The sequence below is a fragment of the Podarcis bocagei genome, assembly GCF_964188305.1.
Source record: "Podarcis bocagei genome assembly, chromosome: 3".
In the NCBI taxonomy this organism is placed as follows: domain Eukaryota; kingdom Metazoa; phylum Chordata; class Lepidosauria; order Squamata; family Lacertidae; genus Podarcis; species Podarcis bocagei.
In genome coordinates this window covers 69,168,681-69,181,597 of record NC_138127.1, presented here as the reverse complement: position 1 = coordinate 69,181,597, position 12,917 = coordinate 69,168,681, and the positions used below count along the sequence as shown (strand labels likewise).

The 12,917-nt window shown below is 43.2% G+C and overlaps 1 protein-coding gene across 2 annotated transcripts in view; it reads left to right on the top strand.

The window, feature by feature from the left end:
- The window catches only part of RMDN2 (regulator of microtubule dynamics 2), a 31,280-nt gene extending 28,789 nt beyond the window's left edge, over positions 1-2,491 (top strand). For both annotated transcript variants that reach the window (XM_081188135.1, XM_081188136.1), the window contains one exon: positions 283-2,491. In XM_081188135.1, the coding sequence (XP_081044261.1) occupies positions 283-336 (54 nt within the window). In that variant the 3' untranslated portion in view covers positions 337-2,491. The remainder of the gene's footprint in view (positions 1-282) is intronic.
- The last annotated feature ends 10,426 nt before the right edge of the window (positions 2,492-12,917 follow it).

The window sequence follows — 12,917 nt, the reverse complement described above, 5'->3', positions numbered from 1 at the left end:
GGAGGATGAAAACCTTTATTAGTATCCGTTAGAATGTAATGTAATGAATACTTCAGTGCAGGAGGAAGTTGGAAAGGAAAATCATTGTATCAGGTTAGCCCCCCACCCTTTGTTCAGCTTTCTACTGAGCTATTGCATAATGATTAAAAGGAAGAATGAACTAGTTATGTTTTCCTAGTCCATGAACACTGAAAATAATCCCTTGTTTTGATGCAGAAATTGGCAGTGGGTATAGAAGCTCTGGGTGGTTCCTCATATGCAATGTCCTTTTTTTCCTTTTAGGATAAAGAGGCTGATGAAGATTTAGAAACATTGCTTCCGTCACTGAAACTGTGAACCAAACAACAACAAGCACATTTCGTTATGTTTTTGAATGATACTGTGAAAGGCATCTGGGAACCCAGATCCGAGTTCTGAAAGCACCTATATGTGGGTTTTGTGGGGTTTATAGCCATGGAAGGCTTAGAATTTGGGGAAACAGGGCTGAGATAATACCAAAGGGTTGTATCTAAGGCTGGCTTTGATCTAGCACTTCCACTTGCACAAGATGATGCACCCAGATTCACCAGTTACCTACTGTTGTGTCCTCTGCCTATCCCATAACATTTCAGAGGGTTTCCCAACCCACGGGAGCAGCTTTTGAGGAGGCAGGTGGGGGAGTGGGTATGGAACACTGCAGTGGATGGGGGTGGGATAGGCAAAAACCAGGGGCCTCTCGTGTACAAGCGGAAGCGTTTTCCATTATTACTACAAAGCCACTGCTGGGTACAATCCCAATGATAATCCCAATACAATCCCAATAATAAAGTCAAGGGACGGATGGATCTGTCAATTTCAGTTTTCTAAGTTTCTCATTTTTCCACTCTTAAATTCAGTTCTCCACATTGTGGCAGCACCCTGCAGGATCCCCCTCCACTTTTAAATACTAAGGGAAGGAGAGCAGTACCTTAAATACTAAGGGAAGGAGAGTGCCAGCATTTTAGTGTGAATTTCTCCTCATAAACACAGTTTTGTATGCATAATTTTGACTAACATCCATTCCTTGGAAGCAATTTCCTCCAATACATTTATGTATGTTATTGTTAACCAATACTCATTTCTATGCACCCTTTCTCCTAACATATGCATTTTTGTAAATATTGTGCAGTTGGAAAACTGCACTGCAAAATTCATAGAATTGCTCATTTTGAAGGATGGCTGTGTTTCAATTCTCCTATTGTTCCAGAATGTGCAATTTTGGTATGTTCCCCTTTAAATGTGAACTGAATCTAATTTCTTCCCCAACCCTAATGAAGTCTAAAACCCCAGGGGAAAAAGTCATTGGACTGGATTACTTCAAGCCCATTAAGAATGTAGCAGTTACTCATGTGCAGCAGGTATCATATGCCAGCATTAACACAATTCTTTACACTAGACACCCATTCAGCCACATATTGTTGGTTATGCTGTAAAAGAATCCACCAGTGGAGTCCAATCTTGTGACTGTTTACTGAGAAGTATGACCCAGCAGGCTCTTCTTATGCTAAGTAGGATTGTCTTGAATGCCACCCCAGACTCCTGTTCAAATGGGTTTATTGAGGCATGCCAACACTCCCAATTCTCCATATGGTGGCTGGTTCACATGAAGCCTTATTTGTGACTGCACAACACCAGCTTAACGCATCGCCATATGTCTCAGGCATTGCCCTGTTTTGACTGGGCTGAAAAAAGTGCAGCTAACTCTGGAATTGGTTTTAGTTTTAAATGCTGCTTTTTCTCCTTGGCAACATATACTCATGGGCTCTCTGTAGCAGAACACATCCATGATCGCCTTATTCCTTTTACAGTGGTACCTCGGGTTAAGAACTTAATTTGTTCTGCAGGTCAGCTCTTAACCTGAAACTGTTCTTAACCTGAGGGTACCACTTTAGCTAATGGGGCCTCCCACTGCTGCCGCGCCACCACCGTGCAATTTCTGTTCTCATCCTGAAGCAAAGTTCTTAACCCGGGGTACTATTTCTGGGTTAGCGGAGTCAGTAACCTGAAGCGTATGTAACCCGAGGTACCACTGTACAGACTTAATCTGCAAGGAATAAGTTGTGCATCGGGGCCCTTAGGTGAATGTTGCCAAGGAAATTGGAACATGGAAATCATGCATTTGTCTCTTTAAACACATTTCTACTAGTATTAATTTGTAAGACTTTGCTGGGAATCTCCAAACATAAAATCCACTGCTGGCAATGGATGTCTTGATGGTCATTAATCGTCTTGAGAGTGACTAGGAAGCTAGTCTTCGTTGCCTACACAGGCATGAAAGGTTAAATTTATGTGCACTTGTTCTTTTCCTTTTTCTATTGGAAAGTATGTAAGTTGTGGGAGAATTGCTCTTTAAGGCTGTTATTTTAATCTCTGGATTTTAAATAGAAATATAATATTTTATAAATCATGTATTTACATATTATGCTGTTCTTGAAACATCTGAAATTGAAATATTAAATGAGATTTGATGGAATTGCCTGCTGTGGTAGTATATTTCTATATGCATAGTGGCAAAGTGAGTTGCTTCAAGGCACTGCTTCTGGTGAACGACTGATAGAATGTAAAGTCTATGCGTATTGGAGAAGGAACCTGAACTGAACATGGGCAGCATAAAGAGTCTGGAGAGTTTCAAGTCATAGCAGTGAAGCCTCAGTTGTCCTCACCCCTTCCCAGTTTCCACCTGCCCAAATCCACTTATATAAACAGTTTAATACAGGCAATTTGTTGCAATCTGGGCACCTGACCAATTCTTGTTGGGATCTATGATTAGATAATCCCTTCAGACTTCACAGCATCAAACTTTGTCTTCCATAGGCAACAACTATCTTACTAAATGAATGCATTTGTGTATTTGATATCTTTCAAGAGAAATAGATGGTCCTGATGGCAGCCCTTGTAAATCTTTACTATCCCGTCTGTGGTGGTGTTCCTATAGTGGAGATGGTATTACAACAAAATTATGCATACTCCAGAACGTCCAAACCTTTTAAATATAGCTTTAAAGACCCATTTTCCCCTTCAGCACTCTGCTTCTTATCCACATTGCTACTGATTGCTTCAGCTTTGGTTTATCATCCAAGCTTGTGTCATCATGCCTACTGTTTCTGCTTCCTCCCAGTCACCTTCTGGAGGGATGACTGCTTAGAAAGGGAGAATATGGAATATTTTCTTGAATATGCACATTTCCTGTCTCATCTCTTTCTCTAGCTGAATACCGTAATCTGTGTGCGCACATCCCTACTCCCTCCAAAAAACCCACAATCCTGGGAACTATGGTTTAAGGGTGTTGTGAATGATAGCTGTGATGATTCTTTATGGCAGCTGGAAAACATGCTTTTCAACGTGGTGCATAGACAGCTGTCTCCTGTAAACCGCCTTTTATCCATAGATCTCAGGGCAGTTCACAACATAAAATTACAACGCTATGTAGGGAAAGTCCACCTTTCCCAGTGCTGACTTGCCCTGTCATAGCTGGGGCTGATTTGCATATGTAGCTTGCTAAAGATAGCTTTTACAAATACTGCTCAAAGCCACAAACAATTCAGGCACTGATAGGTTTCCTATTTACATAACGCTGAAAATAGTTCCCTATTATATTCTATGCTTAACACAATAATGCTAGTGTTTTCACAGCTAATTGAGACTTGCTACAATAAGCTAGCAAGCATTACTTTCCATACATTCCAGAAGCTTCTGGCATCCATTTTGTGTCGTCTTTCTGCGTGGTTTTGCTTCCTGGGAATGATGGCTTAGCCACAAAACACATCTAAAAAGGGGGAGGGGAGGAACGAATCAGCACCATTTCACTTAGGCACGTTTAATATGCAGGCTGTACCGCTCTCCTTCCCTTAGGAGCAAAATAATCTGAACCACTTATTTGCTGAGCCACCCAGAAAACACAGTTGTGCTGCCTCCCTGCCATCTTTCTTGCCAAACCTAATGTAATCTTAAACTTGTGAGCTACCCAGCCAAGTTTTGAGCGACTTAGTACGTGGTTTTTATGCCAAGCAGACAGGCAAACCACTCAGCAGTGACCACAAGCTTGTCAGTAAGCTATACCTGACACAGAAGAGTCCCAAGGGCAGGAAGAAGAGCCATAATTCCCAAACTCCAATAGTGTAAAAGTGCTCAAATATCACATTGCACGAGTATCTTGCAGTGAAAGGTTGCTTGACTTCCACATCCTTATGTGCTCTGATTACACACGTTTATATGTATTTGTGCACGTGTGTGTATATATAGATATAGGTAGATAGAAGATATTAAAAAGTAAAGGGTCTGCATTACTTTTTTCCTTTCATGTTTACTTTATATGGTCAGTTTATTTCCCTATACCATGTGGGCCATGCGAGGGAGCAGATGTTATACATGTGGGGTGAAGTGATGGACATGAGGCAGGAGTTGATAATGCAGGTGAGCTGCGCACAGGTGAGCTGAAAGCGAGCTGCCGGCCAGCCCTGTGGAGCCTCCTTTTATTGAGACACATATGCAAACCAGGCAGATACATTTTGGGCTGTGACCTTTACACATCTTCCGGTCCTGAGATAGTGGGGTGGCACAAAGTTATTTTGGTACCTGTTTCCACCGCGTCATTTTCCCCTTGCACAGTGTATGACGAAGGAGACAAAAGGTCTCAGAGACAAAGGTTACAGACAGGGCACCGCAGACTACTGAGACTGCAAAAGGTTAGACAGAGGGAACGATGTTCAGACAGCTGTGGCTTGTCTGGGGGTGTGTGTGTGCCCCACACCCCAAGGTCACACGTGCAGGCAGACTGTGGCTGCCTGCTGGTGGGGAGTGTGCTCTCTCCGGACCCCACTCCCCACTCCCCGATCATCCCTACAGTGGGGATTTTGTAGTGTTAACAATGCTTACTATACTATATTGATCGTAGGATAAATGCATAGTTCTTGCTGCATGGTATTTGCATAGGCTGTTTTAGCACAGCTCCTCTTGTGACATATTCTGAAGTTGAGTTAGGAACTTGCATAGGCTAAAAGATAGTAAAACAATGGCTATAAATGGCTCTGTTTAAAACTCCCATTATCAGGAAGAGGAGAAACATAATACAGTATCACTCTCTAAGGAAACTGGTCTTGTCGTTTGAAATATTTACACTCGATGATGGAAAGCAGACTGCAATAAATTGCAGAAGAAAACCCATTTTGTGCTTTTTAATACTCCCCTGGCAGAAAAAGTTCCTACCATATGATGGAAGCAATCTACCATGTCAGTCATACAAAGGCATGTGTTAACTGCTCTCACACAGCGTTTATGGGTTTGGCAAAATGCATTTCTTACACGTGTCATTTGCCAGTGTTCTATTAATGGAAATAAATATAGCTTAGGGATATTTAGCCATCTTTTTATTTTATGGCTAAAGATTATTGCTTTGTCCAAATCACCACTCAAAGTAACTCATACTGCAGGGTCCAGCAAGGGGAGATCTGTGGGTACTATTGATATTATTACACATTGCAATGTTCCCATAGTCCCTACTGATCTTGATAAGTGCATATACTGAAGCTGCATACTCTCCACACATTTAAAATGCGTTCCTCCCCCTGAAAATTCCTGGAATTTGTAGTTTATTCCTCACACTCTCTAAACAAACTGCAGCTTCCCGGCTTCTCAATGGGGAAGCAACATGCTTTAAATGTATGGCCATAATGCAGATAAAAGTACACATTCCCAGGTGCCAACAAATCCAATTGCCAGGGGAACACTGGTGGACCAGCCCTTCTTGTTCTGGTGGGTAATAATGAGGCTTTTAAGTTTTATTGTTGCTTGTTTGTGATGATTAGACTAAATTGAAAGGGTAAGAATCACGTCTGGAGGGACGCGGGTGGCGCTGTGGGTTAAACCACAGAGCCTAGGACTTGCTGATCAGAAGGTCGGAGGTTCGAATCCCCGTGACGGGGTGAGCTCCAGTTGCTCGGTCCCTGCTCCTGCCAACGTAGCACTTCAAAAGCACGTCAAAGTACAAGTAGATAAATAGGTACCACTCCGGCGGGAAGGTAAACGGCGTTTCTGTGTGCTGCTCTGGTTCGCCAGAAGCGGCTTAGTCATGCTGGCCACATAACCTGGAAGCTGTACGCCAGCTCCCTCGGTCAATAAAGTGAGATGAGTGCCGCAACCCCAGAGTCCGTCACTACTGGACCTAATGGTCAGGGGTCCCTTTACCTTTACCTTTACCTTTAAGAGTCACTCTGTAAGAAAGGGGCAGGGAACCTGTGGCCCTCTGGATGTTGATGGGAGTTGGAATCCAAGAAAATCCAGAGGGAGGGATATTCTCCCTCTTTGCTGCAAGATAATACTTATTGAGACTGGGGAAATAAGAGGGCTGTTGCTTTCAGGTTTTTTGTAGTGACTATTGCAAGGGACTAAATGCCAAATTTGAAGAAATTTGAAAGAGGAGAAGTTGGATACTTTTTTGAAGGGATTCCTACTTCGGATTAGTAACTTAAACTTTGCAGGTTTGTTTGCATTTTGAACACTAGCACCAATATGGTAAGGCAGCCCCAGTATGGAAAGGACACTGAACACCTTGTCCACTATGATACTGCTCCCAGTATTTCCATTTTTATACTAGAGCACAGCGCTACATGAGGAGCACTGCCAGCTGCTGTGTGCACATACTCTAGGAGTGCTATACGAAGAGAGACTTGTAGAAACATATTCACGCTGAAAAACCTTCAGTCATACCGACTCTGGTCAACACAGGCCGAGACTGTCCCAGGGGTCAAGCCTGCTTTGGGGATCCTGTGCGTAGCTGTGCATTTTTCGTCCTGATTGCACTGGCAATTGCTGTTGAAGGGAGCGCTGGGCCAGCAGTACAGAAGGTTCCCATTATTGCCGAAAGCAGAAACATGTGGGAATGTCATGAACAACTTGCTGGCTCATTTCAGCCTCAGGGGTGCCTGATTGATCACTTGAGGCTAGCCAGTCCCCTTCATTACGCACAGCAGAAGGGGGCAAATATGCATGAAATAGCCTGAAAGTTGCTCTAAAATAACAGAAGATACAAAAGGGGGAGGTCACATTGCTCTCTATTCTGCCTGTTGCATCTGTTATTGTCATCTGTCTTGGGAGACAACAGAGGAGTGTGCCTTTTGGGGAGAAGTCAAACTGTTGGAGAGTTACACTGCCTGTTATTGCATCATTAATAATAATAATGCACATTTCAGAGGATCAGAGTTCCTAATAGACAATGGCCTGGGTTGCGTGTTTAGGAGTAAATGTGCCCCATTCTTGCCTTATGGATCTCCATGCAGCCTATAGCTTATGGTGTTGTACAAAGGTTTTTGGCTTATTTCTAGCTTACCACTCATAGTTTGATTGAATAGTTTGATTTGGAAATAAACCACAGCTCAGGTTTGGAATGCACCACAAGCTATAGTACTGAGCTGGACAGGAAGGTGGGGGGAGAGGGAGAAGCCATGCAAGAGTTTGTGTGAGCAGATAAAGGCATGTTCACCCTTAAACCATCATTTAGGTAATACTGTGACTTACGGTACATACAATTGCCAGGGTATTTGTACATGCTATATCAACAATACCTTCAACAATCTTGTTAGGTGTGCCAGCCTCACAACAGGTAGCTGGTTGCAGGCTTGTTTAAGCCTCTATTTGGTTCCTGATAAGTCCCCTTTATATCCCTCTTAAAGGAATAAACACGACACAATCTTGTGTAAAGTATATAAAAGATTACTCACATCATCAGTTCACATTTGGATCCCTGAAGGCACACTTAGTTACAAAGTATATACATTTGGATCTACCCCATGGGGGGGATAATCCCAGTGACTGCAGACTAGCAGTCACTGCAGCTCACACGAAGAAAGGAAGATGGAGAAGAGTTGAAAAGAAGGGAAGTGTGCTGCGTGCCTTGCCCTTTTGTTACCTGAACAGGTAAGGTCACACCCACCACTAGTCACATGCAAGAGGAAGGATGTTCCAGGCCAGGAGGAAACAGGAAGTTTTCGACTGGCTGGACCAAACATTCCCCCGCATGTCTTCTCTAGGAAAACAAGGAATGTTGTACTTGACTGCTACTTATGTATCACATCCCACATGATTCCCATAGGGCAATAGTATTTTGCTGAAGGCCAGTTAGTAATTCATGGTGAAGGAGAGATTTGAACTAGGAACTTCCTAACCACTAGGGTAACATCAGGAAAAGCTTTCAGAAGCAACAGCTTATTACCTTAACTTACCTAAATGTAACTATTTGGGGGGGGGGTGCACTGTCATCTGTTTTTCATACTGGTTCCCCCACCCTCCTTTGGTTGGCTTTTTCAGCCTGAGTTCCTTCTCCATGTTGTTGTTGTTGTTTAGTCGTGTCCAACTCTTCGTGACCCCATGGACCAGAGCACGCCAGGCACTTCTGTCTCCCACTGCCTCCCGCAGTTTGGTCCTTCTCCATAGCAGGGGTGAAAAACCTTCCCTTGGGGGCACTGGGCAGTGATAGGCAGGGGCTCCCCATTATTTCTTTCTGAGACCTACACCCTCTGATTAAATGTGGTCAAGATAGTAGCTCTAGTGTAGGGATGGATGAACCAGTCTATTTCTGGTATTTAATGTAATTGCATATACAGTGGTACCTCTACTTACACGCACCTCTGGTTACATATCCTTTGGGATACGCACATGGCAAACCCGGAAGTATTTTTCCAGGTTTTGCTGTGTGCGAATGTGCAGAAGCGCTCTACAGAACAGGCACCTCTGGTTGCAAAAACCTTGGGATCTGACCAGAGCTCTGGAACGGATACCGTCTGCAACCGGAGGTACCACTGTACTTTTGAGCCCAGAACCATATTGGGACATTCAAAAAGTGCCAAAGGAAACAGTTAACCCAGAAAATGTAGATCTAGCTGCTTTGCATCAGATATTTGTGAATCCCCAAACAATTCTATTTTGAAGTGTTTGCCATTGCCAGATCAGCCTTGCACCATTTGGTAGCCTCATATATTTTGAATCACAACTCCCATCAGACCTAGCCAGCATGGCCATGCTAGCTGAGACTGATGGGAATTGTAGTCCAATACATCTGGAGGGCCCCAACTTGTGGAAGACGGCACTAGGTTGCATTTCAAGAGTTGTTTTTCTAATATCTATTTTGTTCTCCCTGTGCCACTCCATCCTCAGACACAGAGACTTTGTTTACATTTAGCTCTTCCCATTTTCCCTCTACCTGATCCCGTTTAACAATACTGAGACTTAGCTTCTGTTGTAGGTTTCCTTTTCCCCTCCAGAGTGGATTAACTGCTCTGCAAGGGGCTCAGTGCTGCCAGCATCCTTGTCACGCACTTTAGAAGGTACTGTTTGGCATCAACACGCAGGATGTTAGTAGGATACACAAGAGAGACAGAGAATGCATTTAAAACAGAAACAGCTTCAGGGAGGGAAGCTACTTCCCTTTTGTTCTTGCATCACTTGCACCGTTTACCCCACAAGGCACATTGTTCTGGACTGTAGATACAGGTCTGCCTTCTCACCTCTGCCAGAAGACAAGAGGCCAATGCAGTTGTATCTCGCAGCAAGCTGCAACATGAGCCAGGGCTTCAGACTGAAGCTGCTCAACTGAACTGAACCTCAGCAACAGGAAGGAAGCACCGTCTCGCTAGACGCAGGAGAAATCCCCCAAACAAAGCTTCTTTTCCAGTCCAGAGGGTTTCTAGGAAAAGATTTTAATCTTCAGATCTATTGTTTTGCTTGATCAATCATCTCCAAACAGAGACATTCAATCCAAAATCCACAACTGAGGGGAAAATCTGTATTAAAAATTAAAGCTATGTTTATACAAACCCAGAGGCAAGAAACCATGCAAGTTTGATTTTATTTTATTTTAAATGGATGCTTGCAGGATGCAGGCTCCATTTTGGCCCCTGGCATCCTCAGGCAGCTGCCAGAGCTTCAGTGCCCCAGCAAAGCCCACCAGCATTGACTTCTGGACCTTCCGTTCAGGAAGCAGAAGCCCTGGAGTGACACTATATTAGGTGGCCCAGGGTATTGTGGGAAAGTAAAATGGACGCTCCCAACAATCTTTGAAGCATCTTGAGGTTAGAACTAGCTTTTTAACAGCAGCTTGATCTGCAAAGGGGTGTATGGAGCGTTAGGGGAGGGATAGTAGCCCGGGGGGGGGGGAATGTTATGCTCCTTCGTGATAGTTTGTCCACATTTGGTCCTCACCCTGTGGCTCCTGGCAAATGTCAGCAGTTGACAGGGGCCACACCCAGGCTTCAACTGGCTGGCTGGGTGAGGGTAGTCGATGGGTCTCAAACCCTGCTAGGGACTTCCCTGCATGTGAAAATAGGCTCTGGTGGATTGAGTGTACAAGACCAATAGTGGGTCCAACGGCCAAGAAGAGTTTCTGCACATACTGTAGTGGGAAGTGAGGGGCTGATGGGGCTCGTGAACCTTGGAAGAAGGAAAACTCTTATCCTATATTTCCACTGCCTGGTGCGACATCTTCTGGAGAAGAAAAGGCTAAGGGACAAACCCTACACAAATCCAGAGTAAAGTAGGTAAATGGTGTGAAGACTCCAGTGGGGCACAGAAGACAAGCTTAGTTTTCTATCCTTGGAAGGTAGATTCTCAGTACAGGAAATCTTATAGAACAGAGATAGCCAAAGGGGCTATTTCCAGGATGTTTGGACTACAAGTTCCACCAGCCTCAGTCAGCATGACCAATCATAATGGAAGATGGGAACTGTAGTCCACAACACATTGGCTACCCATCCTAAAGCCTGGGCCAACATAGCAAGCAAAACACCAAACCCATGTAAGGAAGTAAACCTCTGCAAGTACAAAGTACCTGCAGTATATAACTGGGTGTTTTGTCTTTACCATGTTGGCGCTGTGGGTTAAACCAGAGCCTAGGACTTGCCGATCAGAAGGTCAGCGGTTCGAAACCCCGCAACGGGGTGAGCTCCTGTTGCTCAGTCCCAGCTCCTGCCAACCTAGCAGTTCGAAAGCACATCAAAGTGCAAGTAGATAAATAGGTACTGCTCCAGTGGGAAGGTAAACGGCGTTTCTGTGCGCTGCTCTGGTTTGCCAGAAGCGGCTTAGTCATGCTGGCCACATGATTTGGAAGTTTACGCTGGCTCCCTCGGCCAGTAGATGAGCGCCGCAACCCCAGTTGTTCACGACTGGACCTAATGGTCAGGGGTCCCTTTACCTTTACTTTAAGAGCTTTCTACTTCTCCATTGAGGACGATGTTGGGATTAATATATTTCTGTGAGGGGGTGGCAAACTGTTCCTGTTGAAATAACAAGAGAGGTACAACATGAGGATATCATCTTATCTCCTCATAGTTTAAATTGCATGTTATAGCAACAGTGAGCAGGAGTTTGCTCTGAAGAGATGGTGTAATAGAATTTGGAACTGGGCAAGCTTATGCAGCAGTGTAGGCTTGCCAGGGGAGAAATAAAGGAAGACACGTTTAAGGAAAATTTAATGCCTTTTCTTTCCCTTTCATCAATTTGAATACTTAAAACCCTCCACTCTTACAGTGATCTCTTTAGAGAGACTCTTTGGTTTAAGCTTGGATTCACGTATCCTAAGAAAGAAATTGCAACTAGACTTTCATATAGTACATCAGAAATTGATTCGCAGTATGTGACACTAGTTGTTTTATTTTAATTTATTTGATTGGTTGTGTGTGGTTGTGCGAAAAGAAAGTTTTCTTTACTCTTTCATTAAAGTAATAATCTATCCTAAAACAACAAGAACAACCCAAGTCTGATACTTGCTGTCAAACAAACTGAATGTAAAAATACAGTCAATCTGGTAAACCGGGAATTAAAAATCATTACGTAGTCAAAATGTAATTACTACCAGCCTGATATATTTTAAAGCTTTTATGAAAAATAAAATAAAATACAAAATTACAATCAGCATGTATTAAAATAAACTCAATGATTCTTGAGTTATTGGGAACTATTATGTTAGGAGCATTTACACTGCCTATAATATACAGATGAATCATATTTACAGACATAGCATTGGAGGGAAATAGTACTATCCTAAATGACAGATCTAATGTAGACCTGAGCATGAAAATGTTTCATGTAGTACAGAGCTTTTCACAGATGCAGGCTAAGTTCTGCAATACCAAATTTTATTTTTATAATCTACAAAGTATCTAAGCATACTACCCTTCTATCGATCTTAACTCTGTTTTTAAATTTCTGCTTTATGTTCTCTAAAACGGTGACGAGATGGAAGACCACTAGATAATGTACAAGATCTTGTAGACAGATCTTGTTGAGTTTAATGACAAAATATTGGTAAGCACTATTGTTATCATTCGGCTACAGAGTTCAGTAACGCGTTGCGAATCAAGTAAAACACATTTTCACTTGCAAATCTATTGCTTCAGAGGTAAAGGTGAATATTTCAGCAGGGCTTGGATCAGAAGTTTTGGAAGCACTGCCAGAAAAGCAACACAACTACAGACAGATTTTCCTTCTGTTTTCAGATTAAAGCCACCCATTTAGTCCCTGGTCTAGCTCCTGACAGCTGGATGGTGAGACACCCAAGTAATTAACATGATTGACGTAAGCTTACAGGACCTTAGCTATGGAGGGGAAAACATATTATTATTTCATGAGCCATCACATCCCTATGCAGATATGGTTTTAATAGTGGGGGATTGGGATCAAGATGGCCCATGCCCTCATTTGAATGTCATCGGTACGCTGAGCATCACATTTCAAAAAGGAGCCTACACAAATTGAGACCAGTGCACTTGGGTCTGGTTTGAAAACACCTTAAACTCCCAATTTTGAAGGGTAATGACCAAACAGGTTTTCCTATTCAAAGCAATTCAAGTTCAAAGCCTAAGTGGGGATAAAAGAGGCGGGGGTGGGGGGCAAACTGCTACAACCCTAGATTA